We start from the raw sequence: 26,335 nt of genomic DNA on the forward strand, positions 1-26,335 counted from the left end.
TTACAACCAACCAATAACAAGCGGGTTACAACATAACCGACTCACAGGCCTAGTAGAGCATACAGAATAGGTCACAACCGTGACCTTGAATCTTAAGATCTATCTTCTACGCACAATCTCGCTACTTGATTCTTCTATTGATTACATTCTAATGTGCAATTACAATTATATATGCGATCCAAAGGATCTAGTCAGCCCAAAAGGGATCTGTTGACGTGTTTTTTGTACACAGCCAAACACAGAATAAAATACCTAAGGGTACCTTATCCTCTCTTGAATAAAGTCTCTGAATGCTAAAGATATCGCGAAAAGGATCAATCAGGATGACTTCAAGGTTCTTTGCTGTAGGATCTCTACGTGTGGATAAGCTCTCTGTGGTATGATGTGATTTGCTGGAATCACAAGGGGACTTACACTTGATGACTGAATGTCTGATTTGCTTTGAATATTGCTGGAACTGTAATATCCCTTGGCTAATCTGACCCTGTTTTGCTTATATGAACACCAAGGAATATTGTCAAACATTTGGCATACAATGTTTGAAGCCGCTATAGTGAATTCTTTATTTGTCTTCTTTGGGTTTGTAGGCTGCAAATGAAGTTATGGAAAGCTTCTAACAATGCAAAGTTGTTATAGAAATGATATACTAGCTGTTTTAGACCTTTCCACACATATGTAATGACTGAAATTAACTAGTACAGCTAGTTGACATTAAGACAAACACTTGTCATGCATCCGAAAGTACACCTACAGCCATTAGGCATTTAAGCAAACAATTGGCATGAAAGCTAAATGGCTGATCAACGTAGAATGTTACCATGAATGTGGAATATGCAAATTATATTTCCATTAAACATATGCAACCTCCAAATATTTCATGATATAATCATAATAGAAAATGATGCAATGAAGTAATGATTTTCTAATACAATGACCATAGATAGAAAACCTGGTATTTCAATCGCTGCCTTAATATATTGGTTTGATTCTCTTCATATGCAAATCCCTTGTCAAATATATATAGTTGTTCAACCTTTCTAAATCCCCTTCTATAGAACTCCAACTACTGTAGCGCACTGTTCATGGCACTGTTCACGCGCACTCTTCACGGCACTGTAGCGCACTATTCACGGCACTGTTCATGCGCACTGTTCATGGCACTGTAGCGCACTGTTCACGCGCACTGTTCATGCGCACTGTAGCAGCAAGAACAAACTTGCAATTTGCTCTTAAAACCTTGAATAATTTGTTGCCAAATAAGGATGATTCACAACCAACTATAAATGTTCTTCAACAATAAACTTCAAACCCTTGTAGAAAACTTCACCAATTTGCACAAATGAAAGAACTGAAGTATTCTTTCCCACAACTGCAATAATTCAGGGGTTATTTCACACCTTCAAAATTGCTATCAATAGGAAGTTTTCGTTTCCTATGATCAAAGAAGAAAATTGCGAAAGCCCTAGGCTCCACAATAAAAATCAATCAAAATACTATTCATCAACTGGATGCTGAGAATGAACTCTTGCCTTTCCTTTTATTCTTTCCTTAAGAGAGCTCAAACACCTTCCTGGCCAATGTGGGATAAAAGATTTATTCCCACATTAAATTATTCACTTAACGCACTTTATTATATTAAAGTGACTTTATTATTATAAAGTTACTTTAGAACTTTATAATAATATTAAAATATTAAATAAATCACTTAAGTCACTTAAACTTTAATATCTCTTGATGTACTTGTCTGATTGCTAAACCGTCTGAGCCAGGAGTCGACTCTCCCTGTTTTCCATGTGATTGGATGCCTGTCTAAAAATAGAAACCCTGAATAGTGACTTACTATAAATAGTAAGTATGTGGAACTGAGTCTAGAAATAGCTGCAAAGGCCCAATCAAGGTTGACACTGCCAATAAGCTCTGCTCAGGTGTCTTTCTATTAATAGGAACCCTGACTCTCCCAAAATAGTAACTTACTATAAATAGTAAGTGTGCCAATCTGAGTCAAAAAACCTGTGCAAAGGCCAAAACCTGAATCCAGCTGAAGAGTAATGTCTCTAATCACCAAGTAACTGCCACACGAGGCCCTCTATCAATAATTATTAGCCTACGGGGGTCAAATGATAGGCTAATTCTTACAAACTCTGATGCTCGCAAAATGGGGACATTACAGTCCGCCCTCCCTAAAATTGCTTGACCCCAAGCAATCTCCACTGCAAAGAAACTCCAATCCTCGGGAGGCCCAAAAGGAGAATTGTGAAATGTCCCACACATCCTTAACCGAGTCCTGTAGCACCAACATAAACATAGTTGCGCACAATATTCCTGGATCCCAAACCTGGAATGGAAGTCTGCCAAGCCTAATACCCTCTGACTTCCTCTGCACTACTCTGATCTCAACTTCACCATGCCAGAAGTGGTGAAGCCAACCAATGGGACCCATCCAATACACTGTGCCAAACCTGTCGCCTCCTGGATCCCAAAACAACTGAACCCCACATCCATTCACCATATAGAGATAAAAATATCTGGAAGCGTCTATAACACAATATCTCTCTACAGCTCTCGGTAAACTCCCATGGATGTGATAACTAACCAAACCATCATGCCCACTGACACCATAGTCATCCTGTAACCATGTACCCATAAGAAAACTTTGTGACATAGAAGTAGCAAACGCTGTTGGATACATATCAGCATGATGTATAACTGACAGCTGTCCCTGCAAGTAATCCCCCATAAACTGCTGAGTCAGGCGCTCGCAACTGCTAATCCCATCTTCTGAAGATGATGAATACCCATCCCACAAAGGATGGCATCTCGGAGCCAATCCACACGGATGCATCATCAAGTCCTCTGTGTGTGGATCAAAAGAAAAATGACGAGCACTCCTCACTGTGTAGTCACGGTAAAATGCTCCAACCTCTGTCAATGGCTCATCACTAACAACACTTGAATCGAGCAGCTGATCCATTTGATTCTGAAAAACAACAAGTTGGCATCCAAAATCAGCTGCATGGGATGAAGTGACAGATTTGCTTCCAGAAGATGGGAACAAATCAACATGGGAGCCATACTCCCAACTAGATGACACTCTGCAAATGCCCTGTGAGGACGGAGTAGCATTGTGTACTACCACACAACTCTCAAGAGAATCCACCATTGTGACACAAGAGCTACCAGTAAACTGTCCTGCATCAACTGTCACAGTATTGACCTCAGGAGAACTTGATGCAACTAGTGGTTCTCTACTGCTCTCAACCAAGGTACTCATCCCAGCTGAAACTTTCGTACCTATATCTGTGATAGATGTAACCACATCTTCACTACAACCAGTGGATATAAAATCCTCATCAACTGCCTCTGTATATAACTGTACTATATCTGCAGTTGGTGGAGACTGTGCCAAACTCAACTCCTCGGTAAGCTTCTCAATCTGTAACTGTGACTCTTGAAGAGCCAACTCGGCACTCTGCCATGAGTCCATAGTCACCTCAAGCTCATGAGTGAGCTCATCGACCTGCTCCTCCTTTCCCTTCAATGCATCATAACAAATGCAATCCCACTCGAGAAGAAAATCCCTATCCGCAAGTAGTTTTAGGTAATTTTGTTTCATCATTCCAATTGCTTCTCGAAGTGCATGTATCTCTGCAAGGGAAAAACCACTATCACCATGCTCATCTGTCAAAGGAGTACTCCAACCATAGGTAGCCAACATTTGACGAGCAACATCAAAATGCTCAATGGTTGTGGCAATCATATTGTCATTCACTTTTAGTTGCCCAACCAAATGATGAGGATTCCGTAGCTTATGACCCCCATACAAGTTTTCCGGTTCACAATATGCACTATGATATGAGGCTGATTCGTCATCACTTACTACATGATAAGCAGCATCATGTGTGCTTTCATCCATGCACACCTCAACATCTAAGGTACTGCTGCTTTGTACCTCAAAGGATGGCTCAACTGATAAGGTAGAAGTTGCTGGTATGACAGTATCTTCACACACCTCCACTCTCAAAGTAACTGCATGCCCATCCAAAGCACGATCTTGGGATTCCGTATCAACATATGAATCTTCTAGCTTGTTTTCAAAGGTCTGATCTGGAAAATCAGACTCACCATGACATGAATCCTCCACATACAATGCATCATTAGTACCCAATTTTTGAGTACTTTCATGTGACAATTCAATAGGATCATTTTGCACATGTGAAAACACTGCTGTCTCATGCTCATGCAAAGTTTCATCATCGCTGTCATGAAAATCAGAAGTAGCCTCTATATTAGAAACTTCTTGAGTCACCTCTTGCAAGGATGATGTAGATAAATCATTACCCGAAGCTGTGCTAGTGTCTTCTTGAATCAAATCAGCATGTCTATCAAATTCATCATATAAATTTCTGCATACTTCATAGGAATTTGAAGATACCAAATCATTTTGATGAAGAGTTGTATCATCCTTATGTGTAGATTCTCTATCCATTTCATGTGTAAACAATTCATGAGCTATAGTGTGATGTTTCTTCCTTGCAAACTCTGTCTTATGGCAAGGACTCGGGTGCAAATCCATGTAACTCATGAAAGGAAGTTCCTTCTTAATTTTTTGAGGAAGAGTGCTATACTCCTTAAACATGCTAATCACTTCTTCTTCTTTGTTTTGTGGTGTTTGACCTTTGCTGGTAGGAAGTGAATTGAATCTTTTAGGCAACCCAAACTTTGAAAGCGTTTGCTCTAAACGCAACAACTCTCGGCTGAGCTTGTATTGTGATTGTTCAAGTTCTTTCAGTGCCTGTTTATCGCTGAACAATGTTGTCATGTAGCCCATTTACACTACCCAACTGAAAATCAAATCAAAACTGATTTGTACACGGATGATTTTCCCACCAATTGAATGCAACCATCACCCAACAGGTTGGCAGGAAACCGCTCTGATACCACTGTAATATCCCTTGGCTAATCTGACCCTGTTTTGCTTATATGAACACCAAGGAATATTGTCAAACATTTGGCATACAATGTTTGAAGCCGCTATAGTGAATTCTTTATTTGTCTTCTTTGGGTTTGTAGGCTGCAAATGAAGTTATGGAAAGCTTCTAACAATGCAAAGTTGTTATAGAAATGATATACTAGCTGTTTTAGACCTTTCCACACATATGTAATGACTGAAATTAACTAGTACAGCTAGTTGACATTAAGACAAACACTTGTCATGCATCCGAAAGTACACCTACAGCCATTAGGCATTTAAGCAAACAATTGGCATGAAAGCTAAATGGCTGATCAACGTAGAATGTTACCATGAATGTGGAATATGCAAATTATATTTCCATTAAACATATGCAACCTCCAAATATTTCATGATATAATCATAATAGAAAATGATGCAATGAAGTAATGATTTTCTAATACAATGACCATAGATAGAAAACCTGGTATTTCAATGGCTGCCTTAATATATTGGTTTGATTCTCCTCATATGCAAATCCCTTGTCAAATATATATAGCTGTTCAATCTTTCTAAATCCCCTTCTATAGAACTCCAACTACTGTAGCGCACTGTTCATGGCATTGTTCACGTGCACTGTTCACGGCATTGTAGCGCACTGTTCAGGGCACTGTAGCGCACTGTTCATGCGCACTGTAGCAGCAAGAACAAACTTGCAATCTGCTCTTAAAACCTTGAATAATTTGTTGCCAAATAAGGATGATTCACAACCAACTATAAATGTTCTTCAACAATAAACTTCAAACCCTTGTAGAAAACTTCACCAATTTGCACAAATGAAAGAACTGAAGTATTCTTTCCCACAACTGCAATAATTCAGGGGTTATTTCACACCTTCAAAATTGCTATCAATAGGAAGTTTTCGTTTCCTATGATCAAAGAAGAAAATTGCGAAAGCCCTAGGCTCCACAATAAAAATCAATCAAAATACTATTCATCAACTGGATGCTGAGAATGAACTCTTGCCTTTCCTTTTATTCTTTCCTTAAGAGAGCTCAAACACCTTCCTGGCCAATGTGGGATAAAAGATTTATTCCCACATTAAATTATTCACTTAACGCACTTTATTATATTAAAGTGACTTTATTATTATAAAGTTACTTTAGAACTTTATAATAATATTAAAATATTAAATAAATCACTTAAGTCACTTAAACTTTAATATCTCTTGATGTACTTGTCTGATTGCTAAACCGTCTGAGCCAGGAGTCGACTCTCCCTGTTTTCCATGTGATTGGATGCCTGTCTAAAAATAGAAACCCTGAATAGTGACTTACTATAAATAGTAAGTATGTGGAACTGAGTCTAGAAATAGCTGCAAAGGCCCAATCAAGGTTGACACTGCCAATAAGCTCTGCTCAGGTGTCTTTCTATTAATAGGAACCCTGACTCTCCCAAAATAGTAACTTACTATAAATAGTAAGTGTGCCCATCTGAGTCAAAAAACCTGTGCAAAGGCCAAAACCTGAATCCAGCTGAAGAGTAATGTCTCTAATCACCAAGTAACTGCCACACGAGGCCCTCTATCAATAATTATTAGCCTACGGGGGTCAAATGATAGGCTAATTCTTACAAACTCTGATGCTCGCAAAATGGGGACATTACAGGAACACAGGATTTCACTGCCTTAGATTTGAAAAAAGGAAAAAAGATGAGGGTGAAGAAAGGATCTAATCCTAATACTAAGAATGTAGGAGCAATGAATGATCTTTGATGAAATTCTAACTAAGTCTTGTTTTGACATCACAGGAACATCTCCACAAGGTTAGTGCGATCTTCGAAGGAAAGCTTTATGATGTTCATCATCACTACAGGCATAGACACCATCAGACTGATGCATATCAATGAAGAAGCGACAATTGAAGTTAAGCTTAAGCTGAATGATTCCAGTTGACTACGCAAGGCAAGTCTCCAATCAACAAACTGCTAGTAGTATGGATATACGAATTTCACCATTAATCAAGCACATTTCTTCCATTCATCTAATAACATGAAATCAAACATGAGAAGTATAGAGACCATGCGAATTGTTGAATCGACCCATAAATTTCACCATTTCTTCAATGAAGTTTTACAAGTCTTTTACAACAACATCTTGGCAACAATCTTTGCCTTCTCTCTCTACTCTACTCTAATTGCTATTCTATCAGCTGACTAGTTCACTATTCTAACTACTGACTCTCTATCTTCTATTCCTCTCTAACTATATGCCTTTACAAAATGAAGAGTCGGGGCTTATATAGTGCCCTTAGTACAATTCAATGGCTAAGATCAATTTGAGATCAATGGCCAAGATTCTACAATGAAAACCCTAATTAGGGTTTGTTACAACCATTACATAACATTTAATGCTTGACCAATGATAAAATTGTATTAATTGGACACATGTCTTCTCTGGAAAATTCGACCAATGGATAGTTGGGGTAGGTACATCGAAGTTTGTGCCACCTTCCATGAGTTAGGTACATTGAATCTGGACATGCTGAGGTGGACCACACTGACTGGAGAAGTGATGACTGGGATGCCACCTCGTCTGACAGTTATAACTTGGTAGATATTCAATTTGATGATGCTGAGAAGCTAGCTTTAATTAATTCATCTGGAACTATCTGCTTCTTCAACGAACCCTTTGCTCTGACTTCTTTTGTCTTTGATGTGCGGGATGATGATGTACCTCGCCTTGTAATGCTGGATTGGAAGAGGTCGCCCTTGTCCTTGCTTGATCTTCTTGGAGGAGACCTTCCTTGATCTGGCTTGATTTTCCAACTCCGGGATCTCCATTTGATGCCTACACAAAATATTAAAGTTAGTCTTTTGAGCATCAAACCTTAAAGCATGAAATTTAAGACCTTTCAAAGGTAAAACTTAAGATATTAATTTGAAAAAAGTCATGATAAATCAAGAATTACACATTTTCAAATTAATAATGAATGGAATTTGGATCTTCAAGACTTAGACTTTACAAAATTGCAATGGGATCACAATAAGTCTTGAATAAGAACTTCAAAAATGATTCTTCATACCTCCTCCTTTGAGTGCTTAACTACAAAACCTTAAAAAAAATGATGAGAGAAGACCGGATTTTGATGGACAAGGCTTAGTTTATAGTCCTCCTTTGGATGAATTACGCCTCCATTAGTCTTCAAAAGAATTTCGCCCTCCTTAGTCTTCAACACTTAGTAGAAATTCGCTCCAAACAAGCTATATTTCGCACTTAAAGGAATGATTGAATGATTTGAAATGTGAAGCAACACTCATCCAAAATATAGAGCGCTCACCTTCCACTTACCCATGAGGTCGACCTAGCAAATAAAAGGTGAAATAATAAATAAAACCTCAAAAGGAGTAGGCCGACTTGTCAAATAAAGGCAAAATAATGCCTTGTGTGCTCAACTTTTAATTTTTTTTTAAATTCCAAAATTAATTTTAGATGCCTCCAAGGGAATTTTTTATTAATTTCAAGGCTTAAAAATTAATTTATTAAATTCAAAATGCCTTAATTTAATGTGAATTTGATTCAAAATCTCCAAAGGGCTCAAAATTAGCAAATTTGGTGAATTCTTTAAGAATTTCAACGCTCAAGCAATGTAGAAAATGAAGGATATCACAAATTTTGCCCTGGGCCCTTGGTGAAGGCCAGAAGCGATTTTTCCATTTTTGCTCAAGATTAGCATTTTTCAACGTCCAAGACCTCTTCAAGACATTCCAACTAGGTCTTGTCACTGACTCGCAAACTTGGTTTTATCAAATTTTGAGGAAAAAGTATGATTTTTAAGTTTCTCGCCCTGGACCCTTAGCAAAGGTCAGGAGCGATTTTTTATTTTGTGACTAAAATCCTCAATTTTCAAAGGCAATATAATATTCATCAAGTTTCTTGGGGTCCTTTTGCCTTATCTCATCCTTGCCTTAGCACAATTTTGAAGAAAAGTTGTAGTTTTTTTGCAAAAATCGCTCTGGGCCTTTAGTGAGGGTCAGGAGCGCTTTTGCAAATTTAAGGTTGTCCATGCCTTGTTGTTTCTCCAAATTATCTTCAACGGATAGAACACACCCTCTTCCATTTATTTTAATCACAAAACTTGTTTTGTCCTTGCAAGAAAATTGTACTTTTAGAATCTAGCTCCGGACCTTCAATGAGGGTTAGGAGCGCTTTTGCAAATTTAAGCTATTTTCTCTCACCTTTCCCTTTGAAATCACCTTGATAAGGAAGAACTTTCCTTTTTCATGCTATGAATAAATCTTTAAGCCCAACAAGTGATAAAATAATGTGTCTTTCAAGAAAATCGCTCTGGACCTTCAGTGAGGGTCAGGAGCGCCCTTTTCGCTTCTTGGTATATTTCCTTATTCTTTAGACTCCCAATCGCTTCTAAAAACATCATCTCTTGATCTTTAAACGAGTTTGGGGCTTCATCATGCTCATTCCACCGCTCATCTTGCCTTTAATACCTCATCTTGATCACAACAATGCTAAAAATGACCTTCATGGAGAATTTCGCCCTGGACCCTCAGAGAGGGTCAGGAGCGATTTTTCAATTTCAAGCTTATCTACCTCTTGTTGGCCTTCCAAATTTTCTTCAATGGGTAAAACATACCTCTACGCATCCATTCCAACCATAAAAATTGCTTTGACTTTGCAAGAAAAATGTACTTTTGAGAATTTTGCTCTGGACCTTCAGAGAGGGTCAGGAGCGATTTTCTCTTTGTTGCCCAAAATTCACCATTTTTCAAACTTTCAAACTTTCAAATGCATCCAGTAACGTCCAATCTTGTCTCCGGGAAACCCTACACAAAACAAGTTAGCCAAAATTAGCGAGAAATAAGCTTGAACAACATTTTCGCCTTGGACCTTCAGCAAGGGTCAGGAGCGAAATTTGCAATCTAGGCTAAATTGCTCAATCTTTTAGTTTCAAACCACTTCAGAGGGCAAGGTAAGATCATTTTCAAGGCCAGGAACAAGGTTTCAAATTCAAGCGAGTTGGCATATGATGCCTACAATGAATTTCGCTATGGACCCTCAGCAAGGGTCAGGAGCGAAATTTCTAATCTTGGAAAAAATTCATCATTTTCTTCAAGGTGTTCAATCAATTCCAAAGTCCAAACAAAATGCTTTGCAAATCAAAATTTGGTCGAATAAGGCCAGAAATGAGTCCTAGGTTGATTTTCGCCTTGGACCCTCTGGAAGGGTTAGGGGCGAGACTCGCTTTGGACCTCCTGAGAGGGTCAGGAGCGAAATCCGCTTTGGACCCTCAGGAAGGGTCAGGAGCGAAATTTGACTTTTTTGAACTCGCCGACAGGATAATTTTATGGAATATAACATTTAAGTATAAGTGACTAGTTTTTTTGATGTTTTTCAGTTTCCAGACTTATTCAAATTTCAGGATCAGGACATTCCAGACTTAGCCAAATTTCAAGATCAGGACTTTCAGACTTAGCCAAATTTCAGGATCAGGACATCACTCAAGCAGGACTTGCTATCCATGTGATCCCCTTGGCGACACTCAAAATGCAAAGGCTAATGGACAAAACCCTAAAAAACCTAAAAACAAACCCTAGAAAGCAAAAAGCAGGGGTCCCCATTTGCAATGGGGTGATGTGTGAATACGTCACAACAGGATCAAAACCCGAAGAACAAGACCTAACGTGTAAAATAAACAAGGTCAGCCTCCGCTAAGAGATTCCTCCGGAAAATCCAAAGGATGAAACGTAGATCCTGGGAAAAGGTTGGCCACATGCCAAGGAACATCGGAATGAACGCCCAAGGCTTTGCAAGCTTCGGAAGGGGTTCCGGTAGATCACCAAAATAGGTCCAGGCAACCGGTAACAAGAATTGTCAATCGGTAACAGGAAATTGATAGCAATATCTTGCTGGAAAATGATCCAAATGCGATGCGGTCTGGAAATAAGAAATATGATCAAGTCTTCAAGTAGAATCCAACTCCATAGGATCCGATGAGCCAAAACCGGGACACACAGAAAGAAAAGCTGAAACTACAATCATAAAACAAAACAAAAAGAAAATGTTTTTGGTTGATGCAAGATTGCTATGAACTAGGGATGCTCGTGCATCAATTCAAGTAGTGGTAAACCTGAATGAGGCTAGGAGGCCGAATGGCAGATGCCATTAATAAGCTCTTGGGCTTGATGGGTAGACTCAATGTGCCTTGTATGATCTTGAAGGTGCTCCATAGTGTGGATGGAATGTTGGGAAAAGCCCTAAGGGAATCTCATGTACTTTAAGAGTATTATAATGATGAATAGAATTCCCTGTGGAACATTGTTAAAATATATGTTTATTTTCTATTGATGACTGAACTGGTTGTGGATTTGTTATGTTGCAAACATGCACGCCCCATTGCAAATGGGGACCCCCACTTTTCGGTTTTAGCTTAGGTGTTTTTGATTAGTTGTCTTAGCTTGGTAGGTCCTAGTCATTAGTCTTTGCTTGTGAGAGGTGGGATGATGTCAGTGTTAGGATTGAAGGATGTGAAAGATGCATAAGTTGTTAGGTTGCAAAATGTTGTCAAAGTGCAAGAAATTGTTTTGAGTGGATTGAAGAGTAAGGAGTGGTAAGTTTGCTTGTAGTTCCGTCAGGAACTGCAAGCATGATGCCTAGGGTCACGCATTTCAAGACCACATTATGTAGGACCTAGGAGGGAAAATCATGGAAATTTGTCTAAGTATGGGGTCAACTCCCTCCTAGCATGTACAAATTTGTGCAAGGTCAGGGGGGTAGATTGTGCACTAATGTCAAAACCAACCTCATGATCAAGTTCTTAACAATCTAGATGTTGCATCAAGGGGCCTTAATTCCCCCTAAGGGGTATGAGTTGTGTGCATCATCATGCCATATGTGCTCATGACATTCTATGCAAGGGGACCCCCTTCATGCGCCTTAGTTTGTGCAAACTGACCCTTCATATGCACTTCTGATTCATTGTGCAAGCATATGTCCTAATTACTCCCTCATCTACTTGTGTAGATAGGGGTCTCAAACCCACCCTCAACCTACACCTTAGTTGTACATGCTTACACCTTGAATGTGCTCATCCTCTTTGTAGTGCAAAGCAACATGTTAAGTGCGATCAAGGAAATTAAGGGGTGAAGTATGAAACTGCCTAAGTATTTTGTGGAGCAAAGCAACATGTTGAGTGCAATCGTGGAAATTAAGGGGTGAAGTATGAAATTGCCTAAGTATTTATGCAACCCTTGAAGGCCGCTCCAAGGATCAAGTCACATATTTGTGCAAGCTCAGGTCTAGAACCCGCTCAATTTTGTGCAAGGGTACTAGCTATATGCACTCAAGCTAAAAAGGGGGAATTGTGTGCAAGTCTACCTTGCATATGTGCTCCAACATTAATACAAAGCTCCACCTAAAATGTGCTCCACTTTACTTGTGCAAGACTTCATGCTAGATGCACTCCTTTAACTCATGCACATAGGCACCTAAATCCCGCCCGTCAAGCCTTGGCAACTTTGTGCATGTCTCCACTTCAAATGCACCCATGAGGAGTAGGGTAAGGATCAAGGTTGTGCAAGCATACTTCTATGATGCGCTCAACCTACACCCACTTGTGCATGTCTATATACCAAATGCACTCCACTTGCCCTACTTGTGCACGCTAGCTCCTGAAATGCACTCATAAACTGCACATGGTAACCCTTCAAGTGCACTCTCCTTTTGTGCAGAGGTAGCCTCTAAACCCTCTCTGCCATGGAGACCTTAAAATGTGCTCAGCCCTTGGGAATTGTAAGCCAGACTTGAGACTTAAATCAGATCTTAGAAAGATTAAAATCAGACCTCAATCAATAAATCAGACCTAAAACATTGCGAATCTGACCTAGAAGCATGTGATACGTGAATTGGACATCACATCAGAGGTGTCTAGATCACCTTGGATATGATTGTCTCAGAAGACCATAAACTGTCTGTCCTGTTTTCTTGACCTGAAAAACTCTTTGGAAATGATCATGAAGAAATGCTTCTTGAGTCACATACTTTGTCTTTGTGAGAATATTTTATCTTATCTTGGCAACACTTCATGATTCACTTTGGATCATTGTTACCACTTCAAGGGGCAATGGCCTATTACAATAATACTCAATGTGAGGCATCCTTCCTTGAACATAGAATTTTTATTTATGTGAGAGAATAAGTATGTCACATGCTACATAGTATATGTGGGATAAAAGAACAGAAGGATCAAGAGAGAAGGGAACAATGTGAAGAATATGAGAGGAGGACAGAAAATTGAAAAACATAGGAGGTAGGAGGTGGGTATAATATATAAAATATTTCTATACTCATCATGCCCATAAATTCTCTTTCAATATTCACAGTGGTCCTGGTTAACTCTGAGCACCTATATGCCTATTGGTCTATCTGATTTTGTTGCCCTAGCCCCTGCCAATGAATTCCTTGCTTTTTATTAATTCATTTGGATTGTCTTTACTGTTCTATCTATTATTGTCCAACAATTGCAGATTATTAGAATGCATTGCACAAATCAGGGTGGATACAATCCAGGTGTAAGGTTGCAGCATGATACATAAAGACTGTGTAGATTTTCCTTGCATAAATTTGAGGTTACCGATTTTCAATAGTTTTATGTTATTTGTGTCAGTGGTTTGTGAATTAATACCTTTTCTTATTTGTTAAAGTTTTGGATGCACACTCATGCATTTTTCCAATTATAAGGAGTATGTGTAAACATGTCCTTGTGTGCACATGCATGCAATTTGATCTTAGTCAATATAGCTAGTTTATGGTTTCTGGTCCTTATTTATCTACTTAGAAAATCATTTTCTGGGTTTATATCTAATGATCAGAAAGAATAATATCTGATAGAGGGGAAATGCAGAAGGATGGAGATTCTGTCAAGGAAGCAATGGACCAACTAAATCAAATTGGATGGGCAAAAATATGGAATTCTCAGCCTTATGTCTCACGACGCACGGTTAGTCACTAGTTCAAATTGCCATATGGCAAAATGATTGAAAACTTACTGCTTGCAAGTATGCATTTCAGGCACTTAACTTGTATATTCAATATGTTTGTTACATGTGTAGCATAAGTTGCCAGTTCTTTTTATCTTGTATATTTTCTTTCACTTACACTAATTTTTTTTGATGCAGACATTTATGCGTGAGTTGACTTCTCTGGGAATAAAAAATGCAGAAAATTTAGCAATCCCAAGCACTCGAAATGATGTACAGTATCCAACAGATATCTTCTATATTTTGTTAAAAAAATCTGATTATTTTAAATTGAATTTAAGTTTATTTTGTTTATGATGTTTTTTCTCAACATATGGGTGACTGCTAATGTTGGTTTGTAATTACCCTGTTTCTTTTTTTGGTCTTATCTTGTATATAACATTTTGACTATGAAGGATTTGCTTGGTTTGTCAAATTGAATTTAAGTTTATTTTGTTTATGATGTTTTTTTTCAACATATTGGTGACTACTAATGTTGGTTTGTAATTATTCTGTTTCATTTTTTGGTCTCATCTTGTATATAACATTTTAACTACGAAGGATTTGCCTGTTTTGTCATTTGAGCAATTTTTTGTTTCACATGATTTTTCTCTAATAAATGGTATTCTTGATGAATCAATTGCCAATACACAAGATTTGTTTTTAACTAAGATTTAAAATTATATATATAGCACCATGGTCTACATATTCTGAAATTGATTCAAATTTATAAAATTACTGTTTCATAAATCTGTGCCATTCTTCTATCTTGTTACATTTTTCTTAAATAAATTTATAATCTCCTTTGACATCTCCTTTCCGGTTGTGCAGGCAGCTTTCTTGTTCACTGTGGTGGGTAGCACAGGATTTATAGCTGTTCTAGCTGGCCAGCTTCCTGGGGTACTATACTGCATATAATGAAGTTCTAGTTGTCTAATATTAGATCAATGAAAAGAAAAATCCTTAAAATAAAGATTTCCAGGTGCTGCTTCTCATAAGCATCCCTTGTTTGTCTTTCCTTTTTGAAAATGCAAAGATGTTTGAAACAATCTTATGAATTATGTTTCTTCCTCTAACATAGGCATTTTGTTATAAATCCTCAACTAATCCAACACAACAATAGATTGACACACATTATTAATGAAGTTTCTGGTATAGGTCAGTAGTTTGCCAAAAAAATTCCCAAGTTCTGTATGATTGGGTTTTGAGCATTAACATATATGTATGTGTGTATGTTACACACACACACACACACACACACATATATATATATATGTAGTACTATAGATAGATAGATAGATATATAATGGTAACCGCAATTTGCACAAAATTCAAATACAGAAGATAGCTGATAATTGATAATTGATAATTCAATGCCAATTTTCAAGTGTTAAAGATAAATCAAGATATTAGTGCAATTAAACATGGAAAATCAGTACAAATCATCATATTAATCTTAATTGCGAGCATTGACATCATTAGTTGATTCATTAGAAACACAAGCAGCCTTGTGCCAGTGATCCAGACAAACTGTGCAATAAAAGCGTCCAAGTTGGGATACTCTGCACTATGGTTCTGTTTTTGTTACCAGATAATTGCATTTAATTGAGTTGATAACGGAGTATAGACTATAGTTCTACTCAGCTGGAGAGGAACTTGAAAAATGTAGAGATTCAAGACAAAAAACAATACAACATTCAAAATTATAGCTGCCAAAGACCAGAGTTAAAAAAAAAAAATAAAAATGCCTAGGATAGAGTTTTGGTGGCAAGACGTTATAGTTAAATAGATAATTGCCATGGAGGCACCAACACACTAGTGTCCTTTTTGTACACATTGAAGCTACAAAATTCCCAAACTTGCCCATGATTATGTTGTCTACACCTAAATCAGGTAAATGTTTAGTGAATGTTTCCTTGTACCCTCACTAACTTTAACATCTTTGTATGGTAGCAACCCATTGGAAAAAGGAAGTATTTGGCACTATAATACTTATGGTTCAAACAAAATACTAGGAGATACGATGAGGTGGTCATTTTGTTCTATTGATCAATTACAAATTTTTGCTCTTCCTTCAAAAATATTTTAGAGGGGTCTTGCTGTTCAGCTACTATTAAACTTCTTTTTTCATCATGGAGTCAATGCATCATAATTTTTGCCCAAATATGGGTTATTTGTATCAATAAACCTGATCATACTCATGATGGGATCAATGAAACTTAGCATATACTTCACACAAGCCCATCAGTCATCATCTGAGAACAATGCTTTGACTTTTTGGGTCCTCTTTGTATCGCACTACCTCAATACACTCCAAAGGTTGTTGATTATTGTGGCACCCAATGGCTTTCACACCTTCATGAGTCATCTCAAGATGATTGTGTGTGAGACAAACCAAGTCTTAGCAATCTAATATAGTGTAGAAAAAAATAAAATCCCAAGTTGAAAACATTATTCACTTAATTTTTAAATTTTCAAAAAATGTAGATTAAAATTTCAAAACTGAAGTAGATAACAAACAAAATTAAATTTTTGACAATTGAGAGTGAAATTGTTATGTCCCCATCTTTGCACCTCCCTAAGCATTAGTCGTTCCTAGGGGTTAGCTTGTGACTTTGGTGTAGGCTTTTAGGGGACCTTTTGTGGGTGTTGTGGGGCTTTCCAGCTAGCCCTTGGGTTGTTTATTTTAGTGCGCTTCATCTTAGAGATTCAATTTTTTGGTGGTTTGCTTTCCAGAGCTTTTTCAAGCTGCATTTGAACATACTATTTTTAGTAAGTCTCTTGAGAATTTTGGTCCCATACTATTTATAGTTAGTCTCTTGAGAAATTTGGACGGTTGGAGGGTACTCTGACTATTAATGGTTAGTTGGCAGATTAAATTAAATGCCCCAATATTGGCATTTATTGGAGTTAATGATTAATATTAAATTATTGAAGTCTCCACTTTAATAATATTAATCAAATTAATGACTTTATATAATAAGGGGATATAAGGGGCCTTTGTTGCATAAATTATATTGATTATATAAAGTCAATTATTAAGCCTAACTGGGATGCCGACTTTATTAAATGCCATTAAGTGAAATTAAATGCTTTTAATTGCCTAGGGGTTGTGGGTTTTGAAGAGGCATATAAAAGTTTAATTGAAGTCTTTTTTATCCATTCATTCACTTATTCATTTTGGAGAAAATCGATGGAGATTGAAGAGCAACGGTTTTGCTGAAGCTTCAAGCTTTTTGGGAATGAAAATTCTTAGAGGGGACAGTACCTGCAGGTGTGAGATATCATCCTAGAGTATTTAGTGGATAATATCATCCAGAGATTATGCTTGTGCATTGGATTTTGATTTACAGAGTTGCAAAAGGGCATTCAGAGGATCAATTCAAGGGCAGATTGAAGATCAATCATTTGCAGATTTTAGACAGTTTAAAGCTAAGTCACGTTTGCCGAATTTCAGCTATGACATTCAAAATTTGGCGGACCTAAAAACACCTAAAAAATTTGCTAGAATTTGCCCATAAATTCGTACAAAATAGGGCTTAGCATTTTATATTAATTTTTTTTTAATTAACAATTTTTAAGTGCAACGCGGTGATTGTGTGAGCCGGAAAGTTCAGACATTTTGTGTGATTGAGGTCATTTGAAAGTTCGAGATCCGATTTTGGGTTTTTCACGGAATTTGATAGATGATTTGCACAACTTGGAGCCCGTGCCTTTTGTTCGACACCCTACCTTTAGCGGGGGAAATCCTCCACTCTATCATTGACCATCTGCGTGGGAGGAGATAGATTTAGCAAGGGAGAGATGCGATTTTGATTGGTCTTTCGAGAATCATCCAATCCAATGCGTCAATTTAATATTTTAAAATATTTAGATTAGATTTTATTTATAATATATTTATTATTCATATATTAATAATATTTAAATCAAAATTTTAAACATATTTGAAGTACTCAAATTGAAATTTTTAATATTTTACTATATTATTTATAATATATTATATATTACTAATATTAAAATTAAAGTTTTGATATAATTTATTATTTATAAAGTTTAATGTATTTATTAGCTATTTATTAATGACATTTAAATTAAAATTTTAAACATATTTAATATTATTGCGTTCTTTAATTTATTATAATGTAGTCAAATTGAACATAAAAGTGTTCTATTTATGGATTTATTATTTATATTTTTTTAAAATAAATTTATATCAGACAAATTTAATCTCGAATTTTTTTCCAATTTTTTTTCCCTCGCTGAATTTCATCCAAATTTTCTAGTTGCCGAACACGAATTCAAATTCGAACCTTGTGACTTAGGTTTAAAGGTTCATATTTCAAGTCGTTCCATCTTCCAAATCAGGGTATACTTTCTCAAGGGTTGGCCGTATATGGTCCAAGTTTGCATTGGGTTTTTGAAGTGAGTTTTCAGATCTACTGTGTCGTGCGTTCTGCACACACACCCCTGTTGCAGGGGACCCCCATTTTTTTTGAAGTTTGTCCGATAGAGAGAGAGATGTTTGCAGAAGGAAACAAAGCATAATCGTACCGAATCCTCAAAAAGCCCGAAATCACTAAGGCAAGAGGGCGTCAAAAATGAAAATTGCGCATATAGGCTTCATAAGCCGAGGGATCAAAGATGCAGAAGTTCGAAAGAAACAAGTAGAATTGCACAAAACAACTAATCTGCTTGAAAAATCATTTGTAGAAAAGGGCAAACAAAACCCTAAAGTCGTGCGTTTTTTGTAAAATTGCCGAGTTTTTTATTTCTTAAGGCAAAATCAAGTTTGCGCATTTTAGGCGAAATGGCCGAATTTCGTATTGAAAGAATAGGGATGTTTGAAATAAAAACTGCACGTCTAAGTCAAAATGCCTGAATTTTAGGGCAAAGTGAGGGGCGTTTAAAAGAACATTTTGCATTTCTCATAAATGGCCCCAAATTGGCAAACAACCCGAAATTTATAGAGCAAGCATTTTAACTTAAGTTTCAACAAGTCTAAATCGTGCAAGGAAGCCTATGAACCGAAAAAGACATCAAGTTCACGCTATTCGACCGGTAAGCTGAGATTCACCAAGAGGGGAAGGGCATACAAATTTTAAAGCACACATTTCGTCCTAAGGAACCGAAATGCATAGGAAGGACGCTGAAACCATAAGAGGCAAAAATCGTGCAATTTCACCTTAAAGGCCGAAAAGTAACAAATCGGCTTCAACTAGCCGAAAAGGTAAAAGGGCGTTGAAACTTAAAATTTTAAAATCACGCAAATGATTAGAACAGCCCAAAGTTTTAAAACTTAAGGCGACATAACCTAAAACAAAAAGTCGCACAAAACATATCAAAGGCCTGAAATTCATGAAAAGGGCGTGTATAAGCTTAAGTGCAAAATCATGCAGAATTCATTCTCTCGAAGTTTTGAGGGGGCATTTTAAGGTGTATTAGCAAAAAAGTCGTGCAAAAGGCCTTGATAGCCCGAGGTTGGAGACAAAGGGCATTCAATCAAAAGGGCATGAATTTATCAAAATTGCCCATTCTACGCTAAAACCCGAACTCGCAAAAGCCAAGATAAGCCCAATTTTTTTTATGAAAGGGGGAAATCGCACAACTAAGTGAAAATCGCACATCTTGATCAAATGACCGAAATTCAAAACTTAGGCATTCGTAGGCAAAGTCTCTCTTTTCATGATGCAGGAGCATCCCTGGTTCATAGCAATCTTGCATCGACCAAAAATATTTCCTTTCTGTTTTGCTTTTTGTTTGCAGTTTCAGCATTTCTTTTTGTGTTTCCCGGATTTGGCTCACTGGAACCTGTGGAGTTGGATTTTGCTTGAAGACTTGATCATCTTCCTTATTCCCAAACCGTGGAGCATTTGGATTGTTTTCTGGCAAGTTATTGCTACCGGTTTTCGAGACAATTTTTTGTTACCGGTTGCCTGGACCTATTTGTTAGGATTAATGATAGTCCCAAAGATACTGAGAGGGGGGGTGAATCAGTATCTAATCGGTGTATAGAATATTTAACCTTATTAAGTATTTTGCATTCCAAAACAGTGTACTAGTAAATAAGAATTAATGCAGTAAACAGGAACAATAAAGACAGCATAGAAAACACACCATAACACAAGATGTTTAACGAGGAAACCCGGTGTGGGAAAAACCTCGGTGGGATTTGTGACCCACAATATTCATTCACTGGCCAATGAATAAATATTACTTACAATGAGGGGCCTGCACATGCAAGAAGGCCAATTGCCTTGAGCTCACTGCTCAATCTACAAAATAGAAGTCTCACTAACTTACAAAATGGATTATGAGAATCCAATACAATGTACTGCTTCAAATCAGCATCAACTATGCCAAGTTCAGTACCGGTTTAAGCTCATACTATAACCATAAACCTTATACAAAATCTGTCTTATGCATTCGCATATATCTTCCTTATTATTCGCTCATTCCTATTCCATCTCATATCTCAAAATGATTTACAAGATCTCATACATATATGAGTCTATTACAATATGCCATGTCGGCTTTACAAAAGATAATTATAATTAAATACAATAAACAAAAGTTTATTCCTGTCGGCTGGGGTGCCGGTATGCATTGTTGCCACTGCCGGTGAAGTGTCTGCCGGTGCCGGTGCTTGTTGGTGGTTTACTAGATGAATGCCACATGGTTGCCTGAAGGTTGCCATCAATGACAACACCATCAATTCTCATTAGAGTGTAGAATGCCAACAATCTTCCTCTTTGGCATTGATGGCAATACTCATGAGAAAAATCCAAAAACTGTTCCAAAAAAGTGAAGTCCAAAAATTTACCAAAAAGATGTGCTCCCCTTGAGCAGATGATCTCCTCTTAATAGCCATTTTTCTCTGTCCACTACTCCCCCTTTGACATCATTGACAAAGGTTGTCAAAAATTGTTAAACGAGTGCAAAATTTTACCTTAAGGTTTGTAACCGGTTGGTTACAATCTGAAATATATCAGCCAAAACCAAATTTAAACTCTGCATGAATCTGTTGCTATCATTCATGGTTGCCTCAATTTGTTGGATCGTGCCGGTGAGATGATGCATATGCTCTTCCGGTGATCTTTCCCCTTGAATTAATGCCGTAGAGATCTCATTTCTCAGAGAGATAAGGTTATCCAATTTAGGACTAAGTTTATACTTAAGCTCTCTGGCATTTGCCTTGATCCTTGCTTTTTCCTTCTCAAATTTCTCCAACTTTCCCTCAAATCCTGCTATTTCTTGCTCAATAACTGATATAGGTTCGGATGAACCAATAATGTTATCAGCTATATCATCAATTTCCTTCTGTACTCTGCTTATTTCTTTTTCAATGTCCTGGGTCAACAGATTTGACTTGCATGTTTCTTTGTACAGTTCCTTATACTCCAAAATTGCTGTATTCAGTGCCGGTAAAAGTGTGTTAATATGTTCAATCCACTTCTTTATTGTCTCCTCAAAGAATTTTTCCTTTTCTTTTTCCATTTTCTCTTTGAATGTATCCTCATTTACTCTATCAACTGTTATTACATTTCCAGCAATAAAGTTAGACAATGTGTCTAACTGACTAAAGAATCCTTTACATGATCTACATTACATTTTGGTGCAATCATCTTAAGAATAGGTATTGCATCATCAATTGCCTTGTAGGCCAATGCATTACAGTCAGTTATCTTCTTAATAGAGTCCAGAAGTACCTCAGTCACATTAGTAGGTCTGAATTTGTCCTTGTCCTTCTGATATACTTTGAATGTTTTCTTAGGTCGGTTTAATTCTTCCTGTTTTTCCTTTTCTACAAAAAAGATATCCCATTTATTAGCCATTTCCTCTGCAATTTCATTAACTCTACCAGCCATTAAGCTTACTTGCCGGTGACCGCTAGCAAAAACTGATCTGTTAGCTTCATAGATTAGGTCATCAATTTCCTCTTTTGAGTTAACTGGATGTACAACTAGAAGTTTTTCAACCTTAAGTTTCTTGTCTAACTCCATTACTGCAATCCTCTTTGCATCTAACCTTCTATATAGATCATTTGGTAAGTCATCTACCACTTCAATTAACACTTTATTGTATATGTCCAGATGTAGAATAATACTGTTTCAACACTTTCCTTTTCTGAACCAGTGAATGTGTTATACAATTTGCTCACATTTGCCAAGTTACCGTCATCACTGATTCATTCAGTAAATTATCCAAAGGTGGTATAACCTATTTCTGTTTCTTTTCGGGTGTTAACTTCTTTGCCGGTTGTCTTACCGCTTGTTGCTTTTTTCTCAGAGTTCTTGTTTTCTTGGGTGAAGGAGAGGGTACCGGTGAGGGTTTTCTCTTCCTATTAACTCTCTTAAATTCAGAAAGTATCTCACTGTCAGATGATGTGCCAATCGGTGAAATATGTGCCTCCGGTTGCAATCCTTCCAGTTCACTTTCCTTTATTCCAGTAAGGTTCATAACATTTTCTTTAATTTCCTTTACCTATTTTGATGCACTCTTTATGTACTTTTCTCTTTTCTTTCTTTGTTTAATTGTTTGTACACCACTCTCAATTGTTTCTGCACTACCAGAAACTTTTTCTGGTGGTTCTCTAGGTGCTTCTAACAGGGCTTTAGCATAAGTCTCAATAATATTCACATCAGCCTCATACCCCATTTCAATTACCCATACAGTTCTAGGAAGAACTGCTTCCATCCATATTTCATCTTTCTTAATCACAAAATAGATTTCCTTATCATATTTATCTACTATACTCTGTGGTAGTCTCTCTCTGGTTTTCATTTTGGCTTGGAAAGATTTGAAATATTCAGTTATGTTGTTTTTCCTAGTAGTACCCATGCCGGTGAAAGCTTCTTGCAATTGTTTGCCTACCGATATGTCATATCCAAAATCTTTCTGTCCAATACCGGGAATTTGTTTTGAGAAATACAACATAAGGCATACCAAAAGATTACCAAAACGAAATGTCCCTTTCTTTTCACTTTTTATCTTTTTCAAGTTATCTACTAGTTCATCCTTTAGCCATTCACACACATCTATTTTTGCATTATTATTTACCATGTCATAAGCACTTTTAATGCAAAGACTAGAAACTGAATTAAGTCGGTTTGCATGTGTAGTCTTGTAACCTAAAATCATACTTATGAATCTCACATTGATATCCTTGATGTCATTTACTCTCAGAGATCTACTATCAGATATTGCTCCGGTTAAGGGCATGACTGTGTTGTTAGGTACCTTCTTTGTCTTGTTTGGTCTGCTGCCGGTTGAGGGTGAACCTGTCACTGCCCTAATTGCTTGCCGGGTGAATTTGCAGACTGAATCTAACCAAATAAATTTTCCATGTGCCCTACATAGGACAATTCTCACTACTTCCTTCAGAAATTTAGGGATGTTCAAGATTTCCACAAAATGTAAAGTCTCAATAATCTTGTGCTCGGGTTTGACATTTCCATTTTCATCACAAATTACGGTTCTAAACATCTTTAACACTTCCTCAGAACCTAATTCTTCAATATTGCAGTGAATATAAATCCTAGGGTCTTCAGCATAAGCTACACCTTTAGGAATTTTTGAAAATGCGCCTATGGAATCATCTTGCTTAGCTATCTCGGGAATAATTTTGAAAACGGGCCTAGGGCGTTTTACAATTTCCACAATAGTAGGGTTTGCAATAAATTCGAGAGCAGAAGAGGAAGCCATTTGAAAAATACCTTAAGCTGCCTGATAATGTTTGAGTGCTTGAAAGAAATCGCTTCACTTCTTCGCCTTGAATGTCTTCGCTCGGATTTTGCGCTCTCTGTTAATTTGAATGCTCGGTGAATCAAAAATGAAGGAAAACCAATGATTTATAATGAAATTTCTTTCAACAACCGCAATAAATGCTCGCCGGTTAAGTGGAAAACTTAACACATCTGCCGGTAAACAAGAAATCTATCTTCTCACCATCAACCGAGGGTAATTTACATGATATTCAACTTGTTGCAATACCCCCAAAGGGTTACTTCTCAATTGGATGAAGAATTTCCTGCTGGTGGAGTAATACTCTGTTCTACGGGTGAAGAAATAGTCTCATCAACTTTCTGACGTGTCTTTCTAATCCATTGTTTTGAAAATTCTTGCTTTACTTCATCAACCTTTTCTTTGCCTTTCAAACTGGGTCCTTTATTGTTTGCCGATGAAGTCTTACTTCTACAAAATTTTGCAATATGTCCAATCTTGTTACAAGCATAACAAGTCACATTATTCTTCTGAATAGCCTTTCCGTATCCTATGCCAGTTTGTGTTCCGCATTGATTAGATAAGTGCCCAAATCTTCCACAAACATAACATCTCACATTTATTTTGCTGTTTTCTGAATTATGACCAACTTTGTTGCATTTGGAACATTGACCGGTGGGTGCATTAATGTTCTGATTGTTTCTAGATCTACACTGATTTTCTCTATGACCATACTTGTTACAGTTAAAGCATTTCCCATTAAATTTGTAAGCATTAGGTTGTCTTACCGGTTTACTGTGATCATGATTGTTTGCAATACCAGAACTTTCTCCAACTTCAAATCCAAGTCCATTAGTATCTCTATTAGGTTTCTGACTTTTTAGCATATCATCAAGTTCTTCTGAACTTTTCTTGAATTTCTCTTTATGTTGATTTGCAGTACCCAACTCATTTTCCAGAATTCCCACTTGTCTCATAAGTTCAGTTTTATCATGTTGCATGTGAATCAGATCTGTCTTTAACATATCATTTTCATGACTGAGTCTTAGATTTTCATTTCCAACATCATTGAGTCTCCTAGTCAAGTCATCTTCATTCTTCTTCCTGTCTTCAATGTCTTTACAAAATCTCATAGTCATATCTTGCATTTCATTCCTCATAGTCACGTTTTCTTGCCTCAATTTGTTCACAAGCTCATTAAGAGTTTCCTTTTCATCATTATCATTCTGCATCTTCTCACGAAGTTCTTTTCTTTTATTTCTAGCAATAGTAAGATTCTCTTGAAGTCCTTGAATGAATTCCTGTGCAATCCTCAGATCATCTTCAAGTTTGATATTCTTCAACTTCTCTAAATCATAGTCTACAAGAGCTCCTTCTAATTGCTTTCTTAAGTTCTCCATCTGCACCGGTGTCAGAATCTTCCTCAAGCTGTTAAGCTTTTGATAATAGAGGACCAGGCTTTGATACCAATTGTTAGGATTAATGATAGTCCCAAAGATATTGAGAGGGGGGGGGTGGTGAATCAGTATCTAACCGGTGTACAAAATATTTAACCTTATTAAGTATTTTGCATTCCAAAACAGTGTACTGGTAAATAAGAATTAATGTAGTAAACAGGAAAAATAAAGACAGCATAGAAAACACACCATAACACAAGATGTTTAATGAGGAAACCCGGTGTGGGAAAAACCTCGGTGGGATTTGTGACCCACAATATTCATTCACTGGCCAATGAATAAATATTACTTGCAATAAGGGGCCCGCACATGCAAGAAGGCCAATTGCCTAGAGCTCACTGCTCAATCTACAAAATAGAAGTTTCACTGACTTACAAAATGGATTATGAGAATCCAATACAATTTACTGCTTCAAATCATCATCAACTATGCCAGGTTCAGTACCGGTTTAAGCTCATACTATAATGATAAATCTTATACAAAATCTGTCTTATGCATTCGCATATATCTTCCTTATTATTCGCTCATTCCTATTCCATCTCATATCTCAAAATGATTTACAAGATCTCATACATATATGAGTCTATTACAATATGCCATGTCGGCTTTACAAAAGATAATTATAATTAAATACAATAAACAAAAGTTTATTCCTGTCGATTGGGGTGCCGGTATGCATTGTTGCCGCTGCCGGTGAAGTGTCTGCTGATGCCGGTGGCTTACTAGATGAATGCCACAAGGTTTCTTGAAGGTTGCCATCAATGACAACACCATCAATTCTCATTAGAGTGTAGAATGCCAAAACTATTTGGATTGGTGATCTACCGGATCCTTTCTGTAGCTTGCAGAGCCCTGACTGTTGATTCCGATGTTCCTTGGTGTGTGACCGACCTTTCCCTGTGATCTACACTTCATCCTTTGGATTTTCTGGAGGAATTTCTTTGGTGGAGGCCGACTTTGTTGGTTTTACACATTAGGTCTTGTTCTTCGGGTTTTGATCCCTTTCTGGGTTGACCGGATCCCCTTGGATCGTATAAATCATTGTAATAGAGCATTAGAATGTATCGAAGGAGTTAGAAAGAGCATAGAAGATAGATCTTAAGATTGGAGGTCCTGGTTGTGACCTGTTCTGTATTTTTAGCATGTTTTAGCAGGCCTGTGAGCCGGTTACCATAACCCG

General features: G+C 37.2%; 1 protein-coding gene across 3 annotated transcripts in view; it reads left to right on the plus strand.

Moving 5' to 3' along the window:
• LOC131036194 (uncharacterized) overlaps nt 1–26,335 on the plus strand; it is a 272,281-nt gene that overhangs the window by 34,657 nt on the left and 211,289 nt on the right. For 2 of the 3 annotated variants that reach the window (XM_057968026.2, XM_057968025.2), the window contains exons 2-4: nt 13,864–13,959; nt 14,138–14,212; nt 14,810–14,878. In XM_057968026.2, coding sequence (XP_057824009.2) covers nt 13,864–13,959; nt 14,138–14,212; nt 14,810–14,878 — 240 coding nt within the window. Of the gene's footprint in view, nt 1–13,797; nt 13,960–14,137; nt 14,213–14,809; nt 14,879–26,335 lie in introns of all 3 variants that reach the window. The other variant, XM_059213011.1, reaches the window with a different exon arrangement.

Source organism: Cryptomeria japonica, chromosome 10, assembly GCF_030272615.1.
Source record: "Cryptomeria japonica chromosome 10, Sugi_1.0, whole genome shotgun sequence".
Classification (NCBI taxonomy): Eukaryota; Viridiplantae; Streptophyta; class Pinopsida; order Cupressales; family Cupressaceae; genus Cryptomeria; species Cryptomeria japonica.